At 41.1% G+C, this 21,678-nt stretch overlaps 2 protein-coding genes across 2 annotated transcripts in view; both read left to right on the top strand.

The window, feature by feature from the left end:
- prkd4 (protein kinase D4) overlaps window positions 1–10,458 on the top strand; it is a 31,669-nt gene extending 21,211 nt beyond the window's left edge. Inside the window, exons 12-18 of the mRNA XM_081358678.1 lie at window positions 461–489; window positions 590–769; window positions 849–1,010; window positions 2,794–2,892; window positions 3,095–3,362; window positions 9,918–10,003; window positions 10,130–10,458. Of these exons, the coding sequence (XP_081214804.1) occupies window positions 461–489; window positions 590–769; window positions 849–1,010; window positions 2,794–2,892; window positions 3,095–3,362; window positions 9,918–10,003; window positions 10,130–10,300 (995 nt within the window). The 3' untranslated portion in view covers window positions 10,301–10,458. The remainder of the gene's footprint in view (window positions 1–460; window positions 490–589; window positions 770–848; window positions 1,011–2,793; window positions 2,893–3,094; window positions 3,363–9,917; window positions 10,004–10,129) is intronic.
- Window positions 10,459–10,742: 284 nt separating this feature from the next.
- ccs (copper chaperone for superoxide dismutase) lies at window positions 10,743–21,492 on the top strand. The gene is made up of 8 exons (XM_081358680.1): window positions 10,743–10,830; window positions 11,266–11,338; window positions 11,470–11,607; window positions 12,451–12,625; window positions 12,863–12,923; window positions 18,631–18,708; window positions 19,072–19,175; window positions 20,711–21,492. Exons 1-8 carry the CDS (start codon window positions 10,807–10,809, stop codon window positions 20,862–20,864), a joined length of 807 nt encoding a protein of 268 aa, XP_081214806.1. The 5' UTR covers window positions 10,743–10,806; the 3' UTR covers window positions 20,865–21,492.
- The last annotated feature ends 186 nt before the right edge of the window (window positions 21,493–21,678 follow it).

Genomic DNA, 21,678 nt, shown 5'->3' with positions numbered 1-21,678 from the left:
GTATATGGTTGTGAAAGGTTCTAAATGTATTTGTATAGCACTTTTCACATAGACTCATCGTTTCAAAGAAGCTTTACTGAAAATCATGATGTTAATGTTTATAAAACCTTCATGCTTTATAGTTGCATGTTGCAGATCACAGCTGTGTGATCATATATTTTACGTTAAGCGATGATACAAGCAATCAAGAAGTTGAGATTTACTATATAGTGTACATAGTTTTATGTGAGTGGATACAGTTAGCTAGACATATATACAACTTTTAATATATTGCTACATACATAATACTGATGCACAAACAAAGAACAGTATTTCCATTTACTAACATCAACAAAGATGCTGAAAAACATTGATCATGTTGCATTAACTAACAAATGAGACTTTATTGTTAGTGTTTCAGTGTTCTGCATTTGTTGTATGTCTATAATGTTAAATAAAGTTGCCCGTGGTGTGTTGGCAGGTGAAGGAGAGAACGGTGACGAGACTCAGGTGACACTCAGTTATTTACTGTAAAGATGTTTCCTCACACAACACCCGGCGTGTTTCACAGAATAACCTGTGTGTGTGTGTGTTCCCGTGTGTGTTGCAGGACATCAGTGAGCTGTATCAGATCTTCTCTGATGAGGTTTTGGGTGCGGGTCAGTTCGGGGTGGTTTACGGAGGCACTCACAGGCAGTCGGGACGTCCCGTCGCTGTTAAAGTCATAGATAAAACACGCTTTCCCTCCAAACAGGAGATGCAGACTAAAAACGAGGTCTCGATATTGCAGGTGTGTTTCCACACAATTCAACCCGATTGTGTTGCTTTTTGTAGTTGTTATATGTTCCAGATGTGTGTGTGTGTTTCAGAAACTGTCTCATCCAGGAGTCATTTGTTTAGAAGGCATGTTTGAGACGATGGAATATACGTTCGTTGTGATGGAGAAGCTCCACAGCGACATGCTAGAGACCATTTTATCTCACGAGAACGGCCGTCTGCCTGAACGCACCGCACGCTTCCTCGTCACTCAGGTAATGAGCTCGCTGAAAACACACTACACAACTCCAGCTTCATTGTTGGGGGGAACACATTGCTAAAGTGAGATGTCTTTTAGGTTTTACTTTTTTATAACCTTAATAGCTAATATTTCTACGTTGCCAGATGATTATTTTATTCTCTTCTGCTCACCAAGGCTGTATTTATTTGATCGAAAAATACAGTAAAATATAGTAATATTCTGAAATATATTGCAGTTTAAAATAACTGTCTCTAATTGAATATATTTTAAAATGTAATTTATTCCTGTGATCAAAGCTGAATTTTTAGCATAATTACTCCAGTCTTCAGTGTCACATGATCCTTCAGAAATCAATCTAATATGAGGATTTGATGCTCAAGAAACATTTCTGATTGTTATCAGTGTTGAAAACAGTTGTGCATGAATTGCACACTAATCCACTTCATATAGATCTTAACCCCCCTATTACATTCGGGTTAATTTTGACTTGGAAGAGGTACAAAATCAATATTTTTTGACAAAATCCAAACTTTTTAGTACAAAAATTTAACTTTGGATATGTGTTAAGACTGACAAAACACACATCTTTTTTTCAGATTTTTTTAAATAAATATAACCATCTATAAAGTACATTGTTACAATTTTTTTTTTCAGCAGTCATGAGTTATAAGTTCAAATGAATTTAATTAAATCCATCAAAGTCAATGGAGTTCATCCTGGTAGTTCTCATATTATATGTTCTGATAGATTTCATAAAATGATGTATTCAAAGAAAATGTCTCATAAATATAGATAAAAATAAATATTTTCTTGCATCACCCTGTTTTTTCCTGCTTTACTTGTAAAATATTAATTTCAAAGAATTTGAATTTGCAATTTTGTTATTAATAAAAAGGCGGTAAATTAAGTAATAGCATGATAAAAACATCACTAATTAATGACACAGATACACAGATATAATATGGTTTTAGTTAAAAAATATTAATTTATGACTGTTTTATTACCTTACGTTTCACCGGGTCCAAACAGACCCAGGAATGGAACAGGTGTTTTTCAAATGCATTACAATATTAAAAATAAAGGTTCTTTATTGGCTTCTATGGTCCCATGAATATCCTTTAAAGTCCCCCTGTGGTGAAAATCCAGCTTTTAATGTTGTTTATAATGTCTATGTGGTGTTTTTAATCCGCTTTAAGACAAACCATGTGTAAATTCATAAGTCGACACCATTGCTGAGTATTTTCTCCTTAAAACTGCAGTGAACCAAAGACAGTCTCAAAAACACGCTTTGAAATCACTGGTGTTTCTGACGTCACAAACTACCTTGTAACCAATCAGATCAACGTGATCGTCAACCAGTGGATCTCTGAGCTGAGTGAGTGAGTGGAGGCGGGGCTCATTTGCATATTCATAGAATGCGAATACTAAATGAGGCAAGGGTGTCGAGTTACATTCAAGATATTTTAAGGCATGAAGAAAAAAAATTCAAGGAAAATATATAATTTTGGTGATCAAAGATGAGTTTTAAGGGATTAAATGATTGACTACAGGGGGACTTTAACATCCATGGAATCTTTCCATTCCACAAAATGCTCTTTTTTTGGTTTGCAGGTTTTTAGAATGTTCTTCACACTGAGAAAAAACTGTTCACTGAAAGGTCAAATGGTGGTTTTGTGGCACGGTGTGAAAAGCCCCTTGTGGAACCATTATTTTTAAGAGCGTAAATCACTGAAGGCTAAAGAAGTGTTGTTTAGCCTTCATCTTTAATCTCTTTCGCTGTTGATGTGTTGCTGAAGGTTCTGGAGGCTCTGAGGTACCTGCACCTGAGGCACATCGCACACTGTGACCTGAAGCCAGAAAACGTGCTGCTGGCGTCACCTGAGCCGTTTCCTCAGGTCTGTACCCTCAGAGGAATTTCAGTTATTTTGAGTAAAGTCTAGAATTGCACGTGTCCTATATTCAGATATTGCTCAGCTCAAACAAGCAATGCATGAAAAATGCAATGCAAGTCGCTTTGCACAAAAGCATCTGCTAAATGTGTAAATGTAGTCATTCGCTATCCAGAAGTCCCGAATGTGATCACAGTCTCTGTTTCAGGTCAAACTATGTGACTTTGGCTTCGCCCGCATCATCGGAGAGAAGTCGTTCCGGCGCTCGGTGGTCGGGACCCCTGCGTATCTGGCGCCCGAGGTCATCAGAAGTCACGGTTACAATCGCTCTCTGGACATGTGGGCTGTGGGGGTGATCCTGTACGTCAGCCTGAGCGGGACGTTCCCTTTCAACGAGGACGAGGACATTAATCAGCAGATCACCAACGCCTCGTTCATGTATCCGCGCCAGCCGTGGTCCCTCATCTCACTGGAGGGTGAGAGACGGATGAATGACGCTTTTAAAGGGGATTACAGGAACAGTGCACCAAAAATTCTGTTATCACTTACTCTCATGTATTGTGTGCTGTCAAATCGATTAATCGTGATTAATCACAGCATAAAAGTTTGTTAATATATATTGTCCTGACTCTCTGTGGTCATAAAAAATCGGTGTTTGGTGTTTTTAGCCCCCAACGGCGCCTTCCAGGCTGCGAGGGGATGGGTAGGTTTAAGGTTGAGGTTAGGGTTAGCTGCCTGGAAAGGAGCCATTGGGGGCTAAAAACACCATCGAGCTCAAAAATCACAGGATGTCCTTCGGAAAAAGAGTAGGGGTTTAACCCCGGTGTCCTGGCCAAATTTGCCCATTGGCCTCTGTCCATCATGGCCTCCTAATCATCCCCATATACACTGAATGGCTTCATCACTCTGTCTCCTCTCCATCCGCAAGCTGGTGTGTGTGTGTGTTCTGGTGCAATATGGCTGCACATTGGTGGTGGTTGAGGAGATCAATAGATGCTTCTATGTAAAGCGCTTTGATTGCCGAGAAAAGCGCTATATAAATGTAATGAATTATTAATATTGTTATTAATTATAAAAAGAAAACTGCCAATAGGTGGTGGTAAATGTCTAAATGAACCCATCATTCGATCAGTTCAAACAACGGATTCATGTAGGAATTATTTAAATGGCTCTCTTTATGAATGAGTAATTGAATCATTAGTTCACACCATTGATTCGCTCTAACACTGATTCACTCAAACAAAACAGACAATATTGTGTCTAAAATATAACACAACATTAAGTTCTTATTTATTGAACTGTTTTATAAAACAATATAACATTTGCACTTGTGCTATTCGGGACAAAAACATCACTCGTGTGATATTGCTTAACTATATCATATGATATAAATATGAGAGAAAAACTCATTTACAGGCATTTTTGCCCTGATATCTTCATTTTAGGGTCAGGCTTCTCTACACAGTGAGCGGTTGCTCTGCTTCGTGTTCGTCACTTATCAACTAAATGAAATGTAAGATGTGTATTATATTTACAAACTTTTATGTTAGATGCAATTAATCGGTGTAATAAGGTTCAATGTTCGTATGGGTAAGGAAGGAAGAAGACAGGGGTCGGCGTGACTGAAACACTCAGTTTATTGTAAATAAAAGTAAACAAACAAAAAGGGCGCATGTAGCGCATTCACCGTGCCACGCACAGCTTAACAAGAAACAAAACAACAAGACAGCTTCCACTCAAAAGACACAGACGCTCAGTGAGGTTTCAGTCCAACTCTCTCTCTCTCCTCCTCCCGAATGCCAGCTTATATCCGGTCTCTCCACGCCAATCACTGCAATCAGACACAGGTGTTCATCATTTTGCACTTGACCTACTTACTCACCGATCGGCCCCCTCCTTTCTCTCCTGCTACAGACTTCGCAAAACCACGCCCCCCTCGCCACATACCCCCACCGCCCGACTCAGGCCGGGGAGCCATCCGGCCTGCAGCCTCCCCCCCCCTCCTCCTGGAGAGGAAGTCAGCCACAACCATCTGTACACCCGGCCTGTGGATCACCTTGAACTTAAAAGGCTGTAAAGCGAGATACCAACGAGTGATCCGCGCGTTGGTATCCTTCATGCGGTGGAGCCACTGCAGGGGAGCGTGGTCCGAACAGAGGGTGAACTCCCGTCCCAAGAGGTAGTAGCGAAGGGTGAGAACGGCCCATATGATGGCCAAACACTCCTTCTCTATGGTGCTGTACACCGTCTCTCTCTTAGAGAGCTTCCGACTGATGTACAGCACCGGCCGCTCCTCACCCTCCACCTCCTGGGACAGGACCGCGCCCATCCCCCTGTCCGACGCGTCGGTCTGTAGGATGAAAGGGAGAGAAAAGTCAGGGGCATGTAAAAGCGGTCCGCCACATAAAGCAGCCTTTATCTGGGTAAAAGCCCGCTGACACTGCGAGGTCCGAATAATTAGGCACAAACCTTCTGTAATAACCCGCCAGCCCCAGGAACTGTCTAACCTCCTTTTTGGTCTTGGGTCTCGGACAAGTCGCAACCGCTGCTGTCTTATCAATTTGGGGACGCACTTGCCCATGACCCAAGTGGAAGCCCAGATATCTTACTTCCACCCGCCCAATTGCACACTTCTTCGGGTTGGCCGTGAGCCCAGCTCGTCTCAGCGTCTTCAGGACAGCCCGCACCTGCTGCATATGACGCTGCCAGTCACCACTAAAGATGATGATATCATCCAAGTAGGCAGCGGCATATGCAGCGTGCGGTCGGAGAATCCTGTCCATCAGACGCTGAAACGTTGCCGGAGCCCCGAACAACCCGAAAGGAAGCGTGACAAATTGGTGTAACCCAAACGGCGTGGTGAAAGCTGTTTTTTCTTTGGATAATGGAGATAAGGGGATCTGCCAATATCCCTTAGTTAAGTCCAATGTCGAATAAAATCGAGCAGTACCCAGCCGATCAAGCAATTCGTCAACCCTTGGCATTGGATAAGCGTCGAACTTCGACACAGCATTCACCTTCCTGTAATCTACACAGAACCGAATCGAGCCGTCCGTTTTAGGAACTAAAACTATCGGGCTCGCCCAGTCACTGTTAGATTCTTCTATTACTCCCAACTCTAGCATCGACTCTAATTCGCTTTGCACAACTTTCTTTTTGTGCTCTGGCAGTCGATACGGCCGGCTGCGAACCACCACGCCCGGCTCTGTCTCAACGTGGTGCTGAATGAGGTCCGTTCGACCAGGCAGGGGCGAGAACACATCAGCAAAATCTGCTTGTAAATTATGCACATCAGTGAGCTGGGATGGTGAGAGGTGGTCTCCCCCAGCGGCCAGGGCGAGAGATTTTGTTTTGACATTCGCCTCTGGACCGAGATCCTCCTCTCCGCTCACCACCATCGCCAGCATCACTGATTCCACCTCAGACCATTTTTTAAGCAGGTTGAGGTGGTAAATTTGATGTGCTCCGCCCCTATCTGTTCGTATTACCTCATAGTTGAGATCTCCAATTCGCCGCGTAACCTCAAAAGGTCCTTGCCACTTTGCGAGTAATTTTGAGCTAGAGGTAGGAAGTAATACAAGCACTTTCTCTCCCGGTGTAAATTGACGCAGTCTAGCCCCCCTGTTGTACAGCCGACTTTGCTTGTCCTGAGCCTGTAACAAATTCTCCCGTGACAGCCGCCCCAAAGTGTGGAGTTTTGTTCTCAGGTCCAGGACATACTGAATTTCATTTTTACTAGCTGAAGGTCCGTCCTCCCAAGTTTCCCTAAGGACATCTAACACCCCGCGGGGCTGACGCCCATAGAGAAGCTCGAAGGGGGAAAACCCCGTGGAGGCTTGCGGGACCTCCCGTACAGCGAACAAGAGGGGTTCTAACCACCGATCCCAATTTTTGGCGTCTTCTTGTACGAACTTTCGAATCATGGATTTCAAAGTGCGGTTAAATCGTTCGACCAGCCCGTCTGTTTGTGGGTGATAGACACTGGTCCGGATCGATTTAATGCCCAATAATCCGTAAAGTTCGCGTATCGTTCGTGACATAAACGCCGTGCCTTGATCGGTGAGAATCTCTTTCGGGATTCCCACCCGGGAGATTAATTGAAACAGAGCGCTCGCCACGCTATTTGCGGAAATATTGCGAAGCGGAACTGCTTCAGGATATCGCGTTGCGTAGTCCACCAGGACTAAAGCAAAGCGATGTCCCCGTGCTGACCGTTCTAATGGCCCGATGAGGTCCATACCAATTCGTTCGAAGGGGACCTGCATCAGCGGAATAGGGCACAATGGTGCTTTTGGGTTGGCCGGTGGATTCACCAACTGACATTCACGACAAGACGCACACCACTTGCGTACATTCTCGTGAATGCCCGGCCAAAAGAACCGGGCCATGAGACGGTTAAGTGTCGCTGTTTGTCCTAAATGCCCCGCCATTGGATTAGAATGAGCCGTCTGGAAAAGCATTTCCCGACGGCTTTTAGGTACCAACAACTGAGTTGTATCCTGCTTTGATTGGGCATCTTGGGTTACCCGATACAACTTATCTTTTAGGATTGCAAAATACGGATAGGTGAGTGGTTGGTCCGTGTGGAGAAGCTGGCCGTCGATAGAGCGAACCTGATCAAAGGCATGTTTCAGCGTGTCATCCTGGGACTGTTCCAGGGGAAAATCATCGCGCTCTGTGAGAATGGTTCTCTCCAGTGCACTCCGTTCCCCTGAACCAGTACCCAGAGGTTCCGGATCAGCTTCTCCCAACTGAGCAATCGCCACCTTCCCCTTATCCTTTTTTACCCAAGAAGCATCCGCACATAAATGACCCAATAACTCATTAAATGCTGGCCAATCTGTCCCCAAAATCAGCGGATGCCGGAGGTGCGGGTTAATCGCCACCTCCACACTATGCTTTTGTCCCCTAAATTGAATATCCACAGGCATTAACGGATAATTCACCACTTCCCCGTGCACACACCGTACCTTAACCATGCGGCTATTATCCAATGCTTTAGGTTGAATCAGGCTTTGGTGGACAGAGGTTTGGTTACAGCCTGAATCCACCAGAGCCTGAAAAGTACCCCCCTTTATACTCACGGGTATTTGGTACAGGCCAGCTTGATCAGGGGCAGCTTGCGGCGCGTCGGGGACCCGGATCAGCGTCCCCACCTCCATCACCGGACACCGGTCCAAAAAATGACCCGGGTCCCCACAGCGCCAACAAGCCGGCCCGGGCTTCCCCGCCGCTCCAGTGGCAGGAAGCGGGTCAAGGGATTGGCGTGGAGAGAGAGGTAGCGCCGCCTGTGGAGGGAATCCCCCCCTCGATGGGCCCCCTCCCCGGGGAAGAGGCCTGGGGGAAGCTACCGGCTCCGCGGTTCCCCCTGTCCTCCACCTTGGAGCTGGCCTCGGTGGGAGGTTTCCCCGATACCTGGGAAGGGGAGAGGGCTTAGGAGAGGGGTTAAAAAGAGAGAGAGAGAGAGAAGCAGATGGTAGGGGTTCGCCGACCCCCGGGCACGCCACCATTTGGTCCTCCGCCAGCTGGATGGCCTGGTTCAGCGACGTCGGGCGGTGGCACTGGACCCACTGTGCAGTCTCCCGTGGCAACCGCGCCACGAACTGCTCCAGTACCACACGGTCGATGATTTCCTCGACGTCGCTTCCGTCGGCCATCAGCCACTTGCGGCAGGAGTCCCGGAGCTGTTGGGCCATGATGAAGGGTCGGCCAGACTCCTCAAGGTTCAGTGTCCTGAACCTCTGCCGATGTTGCTCTGGAGTCCGGCCAACCCGCTGAAGAATGGCCCGCTTGAGATCCTGATAGACCAGGAGATTCTGGACTGGCAGTTGGTGAGCGGCCACCTGCGCCTCTCCTGACAGCAGGGGTATCAGCCGCATTGGCCAGTCCGTCGAGGGCCATCCCCGGTCCTCAGCCGACCTCTCAAACAGCTCCAGGAATGCCTCCGGATCATCCTGGGGACCCATTTTATTGAGAGGTATCGGCGAGGACGAGTCTTTGTATGTTGGGGGGACGGCCCTAACCTCCCGGTCTATCCAGCTCCGGAACAGCTCGCGGTCTTCATGCTGGCCACGGAGGAGCGCCTCGAACCGTTTGTCCTGCTCCTCTTTTATGGCCAGCAGATGTTGGTGATGTTCTTGGTGAAGACCCGCGAGCGATTGGATGATGTCCGCAAATGGCGTTCCTGGCGGAGTCTGCATGGCGGCGGCGATCTTCTTCCTTCCCGGGATTCGGCACCAGTGTAATAAGGTTCAATGTTCGTATGGGTAAGGAAGGAAGAAGACAGGGGTCGGCGTGACTGAAACACTCAGTTTATTGTAAATAAAAGTAAACAAACAAAAAGGGCGCACGTAGCGCATTCACCGTGCCACGCACAGCTTAACAAGAAACAAAACAACAAGACAGCTTCCACTCAAAAGACACAGACGCTCAGTGAGGTTTCAGTCCAACTCTCTCTCTCTCCTCCTCCCGAATGCCAGCTTATATCCGGTCTCTCCACGCCAATCACTGCAATCAGACACAGGTGTTCATCATTTTGCACTTGACCTACTTACTCACCGATCGGCCCCCTCCTTTCTCTCCTGCTACAGACTTCGCAAAACCACGCCCCCCTCGCCACAATCGGTTTGACAGCACTATTATATTTTGTATTACATGTGATTTTCTTTATTTCTCTGACCAGTTGACACCAATCTGTCTTCCATGATTTGGATGTTAAATACCTTGCTCTATTTTTTAACACTGTATTAATGCAATTAATAAAATAAAGTGCATAGTTTAGAGGTGAATATCATCTAGGACCATGAAATCCACTCAAAATACAAAATATTAAAGTATTAATATTATTATAACAAAATATAGTAGGCTACATCCATTTCTTTTTGAACAAATAGTCACTCTTATTGTCTTGAGTCTCTTCTGACTGCCGAGGATCACAAGTGTGACACCTAAATGAGGGTTTACTTTCCTTCTTTCTGTTAATGTCTCTCTCTCTCTGTCTGTCTGTCTCTCTCTTTCTCTCTCTCTCTCAGCGGTGAATCTGATCAATAACCTGCTGCAAGTGGTGGTGAGACGCAGGTTCAGCGTTGGCAAAGCCATGGGTCATGCCTGGTTTCAGGTCTGGTGACCTTCTCAAACAATCAGCCAAATCCAATTATATTTTACTGGCATGTTTAAGTGCATTGCCTGGATGAACAGATGAACACAGTATGATTTATGCACATGTTGTCCATGTGTCCTGCAGAACTTCCAGATGTGGTGTGACCTGCGTGAGTTCGAGCTGCGGATGGGACATCGCTATCTCACTCATGAGGCGGACAACGAGCGCTGGAGATCCTACGCCCTGGAGAAAGGCCTCAGTTTCCCAGAACATTTAACAATAGTAGCAAATGAAGAACAGAAAACAGACGTGTAGGTTTTATATTAATATAACTGTGAATATTGTATTATATGAACAACTCTGTGAATCTACTGTGGTGTACATCCAATTATTTTGGTGTGTGATTTAGTGTTTGAGATATTTTTCAATAAAATAAGAAAATACTAACCTTGAGGTTTGTTTCTGATCTCGTATACTTTGTGTCATGTTGATGATTTGCACCCAACACACATCCTGAAAATCATTACTAAACTAAATTAGAATAAATGAAAACACTTCTGATTCATTTCTGGCTAACCACCATCATAACAAAAAGAATTACAAGAATGCTAAAGTTTTTGGTAATACTTTATTTTATTTTATTTTATTTTATTTTTGTTTAATCAAAGCTAATCCAAAATTATTAAAGCCTCTCCCACATGTTCATTTGGGACTCTTATTGTGTTATTGGCATTTTGTCTTTTCTTACTAGGACTTTTATTTTATTACGTTTTCTGAACGCGGAACTTCCGCGTACGTCATTATCAGCGTGCGAAACAGAGATGGACACAAACAGAACAGCGAAGGTGAGAATAATGACTTTAAGATTAATTATTTTGAAAATAAATACTGTAATCACAATTATTTAGTGCTTTAATTACGTTTATTAAATATGAAGTTATGTTAAATTGAAATTATTTTTTAAATAAGAATATCAGCAGGCCAACTGTATAATAACGTCTTTCTTTCAAGTCAAATTTCCGTTCATATTAATGATTTTATCATAACGATCAGCACAGTTTCCATAACGTGTTATCTTTAATGGCTTGCGCATTTATTTACCTCTTCGTTTTTACATGCTGTTGTAGTTTTAGTATACTTTATTTTTATTTCGACACATTATATTAACTTTTATGTTAGATGCGATTAATTGTGATTTGACAGCACTAATATACTGTATATTACTGTATAATAAATATACATCTACATTATATATCTACATTAATTTCCTTTTTGCACAGCTTGAGTTTGCGGTGCAGATGTCATGTGACAGCTGTGTTAATGCAGTAAAGGGCATTTTGGAGAAAGAACCGGGTGAGTCGAGCACAACGTGAAACACTTTTCTGTGTCATGAGCTATTATCTCATTCATATGTGTGTGTGTGTGTGTGTGTGTGTGTGTGTGTGTGTGTGTGTGTGTGTGTGTGTGTGTGTGTGTGTGTTTAGGAGTGCAGTCGGTGCAGATAAACCTGGGTAAGGAGGAGGTTCTGGTTGAAACGGCGCTCACGTCTTTACAGGTCCAGACTCTGATTGAGAGCACAGGCAGACGGGCAGTGCTGAAGGGAATGGGCAGCTCAGAATCAGGTGTGAACAGAAACACTGTTAGTCTTAAAGGAACACTCCACCGTTTTTTCAACTTCATCTTCATCTTCAACTTTACCGCTTCTAACTTAATCTCTGTTTGGATCCTAATGAATGAACAGGGCTAAGCTAAGTGCTACCGCGCACCAGAGCGATTAAGTGCACGCACTGAGATGAGAGAGATATGTGTCAACTCGTCTTAGTTAAGAGAATAACATAGTTTAATATGAAAAAACGGTGGAGTGTTCCTTTAAAGCACAATGAGAAACATAGACTGTAAAACATGTGAACCGTGACGTCACCCGTAGGTTTCTGAAGAGCATTTTTGAAGCCCAAAGTGGGCAGAGCCGGCCGTCGCCATCTTGGCAGCGCGTCACTCCCGGATAAACGAAAATAGGCAAAAACGGATTTTCTGAGGTGACGTAACGCTAACAGACAGCAGACTACGGCTAGTAGTGACATCAGCGGCAATCCACCTGTCACTCAAGTGGCCACACCCTTAATTATGCAGAACTTTAAGGCTTAATATCATTTAAACGGATGAGTTATAAAAAAAAAATCACCCCCTCACAGTTCTCATGAAGGGCAAAATTAACTATATAGACCAAAACCACTTTTTGTACCAGGCTGTAAACATTTTTTTCTGCTGTAAAGTTGGGCATTTTAACATGGGGGTTTATAGGATTGACTCTCTGTTGCAGCCGGTCTCTAGTGGCCAGTCGATGAACTGCAGTTTAAGTCACTTCTGTGTTTGATTCTTGAGAGAGACTGGAAGGTTGCCGCTTGATGTGAACGAGCGTGAAATGGGCCTAATGCTTGTTATCTGTGTGGTGTTGTTGTTGTCAGACCTGGGCGCTGCCGTGGCGATGGTCAGCGGGGCGGGGCTTGTGCAGGGCGTGGTCCGGTTCCTGCAGTTGTCACAGGAACGCTGTTTGATTGACGGGACGATTGACGGGCTGAAGCCTGGAGCGCACGGCCTGCATGTGCACGAGCTCGGCGACCTCACACAGGATTGCAGGAGGTATCACGACCCTTGACCTTTCACCTTTAGATCACACATCAGTCTGTGTTTAGGAGCATGAACCCCATCCAGTCTGGTGATCGTGTGTCGAACAGAAGGCGTTATTCATTAGAAATCTCCCCCTGAAACAAAACGCACACTGCATTAGCTCAGAATGAAATATCTGAATGCATTGACTCTGTCCTGCTCAGTGTCTGCTGGATAATCATGATTATATGTGTGCTGTGTGTCCTTCAGCTGTGGAGATCACTTCAATCCGTTCAGGAAACCCCATGGAGCTCCTCAGGACTCGGACAGGGTACATCTACTTCATATTAGCTTCTGGACACACACAACCTTAAAGCCTAGGAGATTTATAATGCTATTCACCAAGAAAAAAGATTATAGGTGGTTTGCAGTCACGTGATTGTGATGACGCGCGAAATTCAGATGGAGGGCAGGAAGTGAAGAGCGGAATGGACGAGATGGAGGAAAGTCCATAGTGTACTACTTTAGACGCTATTACAAAAGAAAGATATAACAAACAAATTGAAACATATGTTGGACGTGATCTTTACGTTATGAAGAGGAGCGATTTTTCAACTGAATTGAAAGATTTGCCTGTAACATTACGTTTGTCTTCAGTTACAGGGGTAACTTACAAACCCAAAGAAAAGAAGAAACAATTACTTTGACTTTACAAAGTTCGGAAACTGGTACGTTACACAGACATAGCCACATAAGTAAGGGTTAATGCCCGACGAGGTGTCCATTGTCAGGTATTAATGGACGACGGCGAGGCGTGAACCGTCCGACGCGCAGTGGAGCCTCCGCCGAAGTCCATTAAAACCTGATAATGGACACCTCGAAGGGCATTAACCCGCTTATACCATGGTTACTTACGAAAGAAAGAAATATTTCATCAATTAATAATACTTTAATGTGTTTTAGAGTAAAAATCGTGAGGGTTTTTATTTATTAAGTCGAGCGCACTATTTAATATCTCCCGTATACAGGCGTTGCCAAGCAACGTGGCCACAGCGACCCGACCGCAGCAGTTGATCAGTGAGTTTGAGCCAGCGCAATCATTTAGAACTGTCATCAGGCAAATTGACGGGACGCCTTTCCTAGGTGTACATTATCACTTTTTAACCCTCTGAGGTCTGAGGTGTTTTCTGGGCCCTGGAGGTGTTCTGACATGCTCTGACATTTGTGGTTATTTCTGTTACTTGTGACATTTTCATGACTAAAGTCTAATTACACTGTATTCAGCACAAACTGTGCTACAATAATATATCAGCAGCATGTATGTAAAAGTTTGTAGTTTTGAGATAATGACATTTATGCGTGGTTTGTGAAAATACAAAAATAAATTCTCACTGAAATAAGGTCATGAAACCCATACTGATTATTTCTTCACAAGACTTTTGAAAATGACGTAGCCTAGAATATTTGCTCTAAAACTATGTGAGAATCACCCTGACTGCTCATTCAGAGAAGACAATATATTGATTTAAAAATTTTACGACGTGTTTTGTGTGATAAAGCAATATGCGAAGGGGCGGATCATCTCATTAATATGAAAGCTTTCCACACCTGAGAAAGACAAAGAACCTCCCTAATGGCCCTATTAGGAGCTTATCAGGGCCCATCATTCTGACCACCCTTGCACAAAGAATGAGGAGATTTAAAAAAGAATGGCTTTTAAAATTGTTTGGATTTATTTACAACACAACATAATCCAAAGATACACAACAAAAAAGTACCATGTTCATGTACAGAGACATGTACTGTGAACGTTGAAGTCAGCAGGACTCAGTGGCATCTAGGCCCTAAAAAAAAAAAAAAAAAAAAAAAAAAAAAAAAGTGAACATACTGATATCAAGAGAAAGGCCTGCACGATTTTGGGAATACATTTTAGATTTTGCTTGTTTAAATTGCTTTTTTAAAATTCACAGAATACACACACACACTCACACAAATGTTTCCAGCAATATATTATATAATGAACACCAGGTTTGTTGTGCCTTGTAGGTATAGGCTATGCGCAGTGCTGCATAAAATAATAACAATATAGCAGCCTATATATATTTTCAAAAAGATTTCAGTAACAACTAAGCTAAAGAAAAATATATTGATTATCATGTTACTTCAAATGTTTCCATCCGTTATGATGATATGAAATTAGATAATAATAAAAACATGAAGCCGTTTGGTGCGTTTTGCTTTCATCCAAAATATGATGTGTACATTCAAACGCGATCGCGCAGGAAAATATGATACATTCAAACGCGATCGCTATCAAAAATATGATACATTCAAACGGCGATCGCTATCAAAAATATGATACATTCAAACGCGATCGCGCTCAAATATAAAACATTATGGTTACCATATACATATCTACGTTTGAGCATATCCACAAACACAGTAACAGTAAACACGGGTCTAAATATTATAATATTCCCCATATATCTAGCAACAGTTCAACTGCAACGTGACATTTATGCAACAATAACAAACTAATATGTAAGAATTTCTTACCTTACACCTTTCTTGTATTCAAATCGCGTTCTTCTTCTTCTGAGGTAGCCTAAATCCAATGTAAGCTCAGGCACGTCTTTCAAACTCGACGAAAAGTGAAGTGAAGTGTTTTGTTGTTGAGGTAATGAGCGAGACGCGGTCCATGTGGAGATTTGCATGTGAATATCTTTTGCGCGAGTGGGCGTAGCCAAATTAACTGTAATGAGGAAGCGTTTGAGAAGCTGGACATCTTGTTGGTTTTATACAAATTACTTAAACAGAGAATATTTGTTTTCGTTTTGAATCAGATCATTTAAAAGTACACACTTAAATGTTTATAAAGGTATATGGCTCATAAATGTGTGACAAGTATGCGCTGAGTTTTGTTTCAGTTTATAGACGTGCTCAAGAAAAAAAAGTTCACCGCGACGGAGAGGCAGAACGCACACCCTGTTTATTTTCTTTATTTTACAAAAGCACAATGTTTTGGTTTGATTGTAAGTGGACACATACAAAAGGAGAAATATCACAGATTCTTTTTTTATATTTCTTTTTTCTGTATGACTATAAATGACTGAGTAATTTAAGTTTATAGTGCTACAATGTGGAGAAAATCCAGCAAAACGCGCCCGCGCGTTTGTTGACCTCAGAGGGTTAATGGACACCCTGCAGCCAATCAGAATCGAGTATTCACCCAGACCATGGTATAAGTTGTATTAACTCACTTGACGAAGTGATCACTGCACACACGGGCATTTTCCGATTCGGCTCCTCCCGACCGCAGACGTAGGTTTGCAAGCAGAGTAGGCGGCCAGACGATTTTGCCAGGGCTTCAGTCCCGAATGTATTTTGAAATTTTGACTGACAAATATGAAACCGGACAATAGCCTATTGTAAACCTCCGAAATCATAAGTTGCCTTATTTCATTGTGCTATGGCTTTGCTGCTGTCTTTGACTGGTGATTGTTGAAATCTGTCTCACACAGAGACACACCACCTGAGTGATTTCAACCTATCCTAGATTTCTCCAGGATTTGCGCGCAACAGCAAACAATCTCACAGCAATTCATTTTTTTTTTTTGTCGAACTTTCCTGTCGTGTCAGCTGTGCGCTCGAGGCGCGCACTCTTCAATATCACGCACTAATGCAATCAATACATCTAGCCTAAATCGTTCATGACATTCTTTTAACTATAAGCAACCCAATTTGTCTAGATATGTAATATTATTTCCTTTGTATAATGAGCTTGTCTTTGTTTTAAATTCTATTGTATTTTTATTGTGAGTGCATGTGAACTGCTGCACAGTCGTGTGATTTAGTCAGCTTGATTAACATTAGCCTCATAGTTCGAATTACAGGGGGTACTATACCCCCCAATGAAGACCAAGTACCCCCCAAAGGGACAGAAATATCAGTTTTGGGGGGGTCAGATATATTTTCTGATATTGTGAAAAAATGTAATTACAGTTACAATACAAGTCAACTCACTGTAGGATAGTTTTAATGTACAGCGATTTCAGACACCCCTATTGTGGACCGTACCATTTTTAACCACCGTGGCGCTAGAAGCAACGGAGATAGAGAACGACTTCAACTTCTCACGCAAGTGTCAGTTGAATGACAAAACGCTAGTTTCATAAAGTATCATTCTTTACAACATTCCTTATTTCTATATACAGCAATATTTAAAATAATCTAATACAGTTATAATTTTCAATGTAAATTATTTAATTTTATTGGTAACAGCCTAGTGTCTAATTATTTTAATTGAATATATTTATCAAATATAAGAATTTGAAATGAAAGATGGAGCATTCATTTAATAAAATTAGGGGAAAATGCCCTTTATAAAGGTACAGAAAATTATTCTGAGTGTTTTCAAACAGTGACGTAATGAAACATTGACAATTTAAGTTTGAAGGGAGTAAAGCCTCTGTTTAGGCTATTAAGGAAATGTAATTTTGCCAAAAGAAGAACTTTTATTTTAAATAAATTTTCATTTTAAATCAGCCTACTTCAGTGTGATATGTTACCATATTATCATGCTTAACACTAAGAATTTGAATAATTGTAATGTGATGATCAGATGCAGATATCTAAATCAAAGAATATAGACGGTTTGCGGGCGGATTATTTATTTTTAATAGTGGATTCGGGTGACTCAAAGTGCACCAGATTAATTAATTTATCTTTAAAATGTACAAAATTTTCTCCCGGGGGGGCATGCCCCCGGACCCCCCTAGAGATACCAAGCTCCTCCAACAAAAAAAAAAATGTGGGAAACATATTAGGCTATATATGATGATCTACAAATAATACAGTTAATTATCTTATTTTAGACCATGTTTACACCTATAAACATGTATATGTGTGTTGCACAACACATGTTACACTTGGCGATCACGGTAGAGATTGATATGGTAGTAGTGGACCATGATGGTCATAGAAGAAGTGAAGGAGCAGTACCCCCCAATTATGGTGGGGTAATTCGCACTCTGATTAGCCTACAATGTATTCCTATTTAACACAAATGCTCTTTGCTAATTATAGAAACTATAAGCAAAATTGAAAAGTTTGATCGATTTGAGCAACCATAAATGATGCAAAACATATAGGCATTTTGAGTTTGTTATAGTGCTTCCCAAATGTAACACAACACTTCCTGCCCTCCATCTGCATTTCGCGCCATGGCAACGCAGTGACGTGACGGCATATAAAAACAAGCTATTGAACACATTCTAAACTTGTTACACCTTATGTAAACCTTATAGTTAATTAATGTTTTATTTATTATAATTTTTTTATTATATAGTTTATGAAGTTGACAGCTAGCCTCGGTGTATTCTATGTGGTGTTCAAAATGTCCTAAAACTATGGTAATACTGTAGTAGAAGCAAATGATTTATTATTATATGCATTTATTAATGTATTTATTAAAAACTTTTTTTACTTATTTATTTTATATATTTTAGATTTGGTTTTAATTTGATATGTGTATATATATATATATATATATATATATATATATATATATATATATATATATATATATATTTGTATATTTAAATATTTAAACTGCTAATTCTGTGTAGAAAAAGCATACATTTTTTGAATGTTTAGAAAATTTATAATAAAAACATAACAAATTTTATTTTTTTATTTATATAAATTTATATAAATAAATGTATAAGTATAAATAAATATACTTATATAAATATATACATTTAATTATAAAATATATGATGTATTATATTCGTTTTATATAATGTATATTTTTATTTATTATATACATTTCATTTATGTATGAATAAGTGTATTATATATTTTTATTGTTTCTAATAATATTTAGTTTTTTTTAAAGAAGCAATAACAGAATTTTGTATTTTCTATTACTTTAAAAAAAAAATGTATTGCTTTATTTTTATATGTATATTGAGTAACATCGACTAATGAAATAAGGAATATAAATGTGTGTTTAACGCTGTGACTCTGTGACTCTCTAGCATGTGGGCGATCTGGGAAACATCACAGCAGATCCTGATGGAAGAGCTTCGTTCCGGCTAGAAGACTCTCAGATAAAGGTAATAAAGCTGTGATCTCCAAACACAGTCCATGTTGCTCGGAGGAGCTGCCAGGTGTGTGTGTGTGTGTGTGTGTGTGTGTGTGTGTGTGTGTGTGTGTGTGTGTGTGTGTGTGTGTGTGTGTGTGTTATGAACCCTGAGGCAGAGTGCTTGGATTCACATATGAGTTTATCTAAAGATTATCTGTCTCTGTTATTGTTAATTACACTAACCTTCTGTTTCATGGTCACACCTCGTCTTATATCATTCAGTGTCATCTAAAAATATTCATGCGCTGATTTACCAAAGCCAGTGTATACTCGTGTTCATGTATGACATGCCATGCTATGATGTCACATGTTTCTCCGGCTCTCTGTTTGGCAGGTGTGGGACGTGATTGGTCGATCTCTGGTGGTGGATTCTGGGGAGGATGATTTGGGCCGTGGGAATCACCCGCTGTCCAAAATAACAGGAAACTCAGGAGAAAGGTCAGTTGATGATATCTTTATGCTTTACAGTCGTGTTTCTGGATATAGACCCCTTTTGCGCCGACGTCACAGTTACGTCACAGCGCTAGCTGGAGGCAAAACAAACGGAAAACTGGAGTACAAACCAGCACAGATCCGGCTACATAATAAGGAGCTTAAATTATTATTTTTATTATTAAATGTCATCTTGTTGTGTTGTTGGGTGCAAGAATCGATGAAAAATGAGTATGCTGTATCTGGAATTTTTATTTCTAGAAAATATTCATATCATTAAAATTGCACCGTAGTGTCACTCTTTACATTGTCGTCTTCTTGGCGCTGGCTAGGCAGAACTGCGGATCGTCTTTACATGACCATTCAGCTCATAGTTATAGGAATCTAAATATATTTATATGTCCTCAGTTTCTCTTTACCCTCGGTTTCTCTATCGGGTAGGTGTAGAAGTCAGGCCACTCAACCGGAGGTAGCGTTAACGTTAATCCTGTCAGTTCGTCCATTGACTGAGCGTGTACGGTCATCTGGTTCCGTCCGTTAAAATTAACTTTTGCAAATAACAATCGCGGTCCTGGACAGTGAGTGAACTTGCACATTAAGAAAAAATCGGATTTTCTTCAGTCATTGTTAAAAAACAAGCTAACAAAACTTGCAAACTAGCGTTAGTGAAGCGGCCAGAGAGATCTTTCTGCCTCCAGCTAAGCCCCGCCCACACAAATACGTCACCATGTTTACCAACTGTAAAAGGGTCTATATGGATGTACGTATATATCCAACTTTAAACATAGAGCTGGGCGATAATATAGTTTACATTTTGTGACTATATAAACAATCAAACTGTTACGATTTGCTGTCTAATCAATTTACTCAGAGTTGAATATACTTATGTACTTATGTCGTAAGAAACCTGCTACATTGCATTTGATTGACATGGATTTTATTACTTTATTATAGATTTTATTATATGGACTGACAATATTTAAAAAAAATTTTTTAAAAATTATGTGTAGCTCTTAACTGTCAGACTTATTAGTAATGTAACTAATATTGGGTTCTTGTGTCTGAATCAGTTTTTTATCCAGAGAAAACATGATGACAGAGATTTGAAATAAAGATGAAACACTTCTTCTAATGTCATTATAAGCTGATTTAAAGGGATATCTCACCCAAAAAATGCTAATTCTGTCATCATTTACTCGCCCTCATGTTGCTCCAGTCCTGTATGAGTTTCTTTCTTCTCCTGAACACCAAAAAGACATTTTGAGGAATGTGAGTGTGGCCCCATTTCCCCCTTCATACTTTGGGACCAGCAACTGTTTGGTTACCAATATTCTTCAAACTATTTTCTTTTGTGTTCAACTGAAGAACTTGAGGGTGAGTAAATGATGACAGAATTTTCATTTTTGGGTGAACTATCCCTTTAAGTGAAGGTATTCTTGCAGAAATCAAATCCCACTCTGTGCGGAGCTAATGCGCATGTTTGTCATGTTCTTCAGTGGACTGTGTGTGTGTTTGCTTAGCGTCCGCTCTCTCTCTCTCAGGCTGGCATGTGGAATCATTGCTCGATCGGCCGGCTTGTTTCAGAACCCTAAACAGATCTGTGCCTGTGATGGTGTGACCCTGTGGGAGGAGAGGGATCGCCCCCTCGCTGGGAGAGGACGGAGAGTCACTGACGCGCCGGCGGCTCATCTGTAATGGGTCGAGCATGCGACCTTCACACACGTCAAGGAGTACAGATGTGTGGAAGGAACCAGATAAGAGACCAAAAGCGTGCCTGTCTGAAGCTGTCGTGAATGTATGTTCAGGTTGAGATGAGATTCTGACGCCACAAATACAGAAATCAAACCTTGTGTAATGATGTAGATGGTGTGGATATATAGCTGAACTTCATAGTTATAATTAATTTCGTTATGCTTTAGTTTGTCTGATTTTTCACGCAGCTGCTGGAACTTCCAAATCAAAGTTTAAACTTAGAAAAAAAGTTAAATAAATATTTTTATATACCATGAGTGATTAAAAAAAACTTAAATGTGTTTCAATGGGGCGATTTGTAAGCATTTTCAAACAATCTTCAGGACTTCACTTTAAAATGAACTTCTAGGCTAACTGACCTAAAGTGTCGTAATTTATTAATTGTTGTATTGTTTGTAATGTTTTTGTTTTTTTACTATTGTTGTACAGATAAAGCAAAATAATACAAATATATAAAGCACATGTAATAATGTTCCCACTAACAAAATAGGACATTAGTGCTGATTTTTTTTTTTTTTTACATATTTGATCCCAATAAAAAACAAGCATCTGTTTTGCCCAAAACAAGCCCAAATCATTCATTTATTGTGGTATAAAAAACTGACTGTATTCTTATTTATGAAAAAACAATCCAAAGTTGCTTACAGTGCATGCATATCAGATTCAGAGAATTTAACAAAACAGCAACAAATCTATGATTTTAAGAATTCTGTGGTTGGTGCATTTAAAATACTTTAGTGCAAGGTCTCTGCTTGCT

This window comes from Scardinius erythrophthalmus (assembly GCF_964197995.2).
Source record: "Scardinius erythrophthalmus genome assembly, chromosome: 2".
In the NCBI taxonomy this organism is placed as follows: domain Eukaryota; kingdom Metazoa; phylum Chordata; class Actinopteri; order Cypriniformes; family Leuciscidae; genus Scardinius; species Scardinius erythrophthalmus.
The sequence above is the reverse complement of the archived record's forward strand: the minus strand, read 5'-3'. Positions and strand labels throughout refer to the sequence as shown.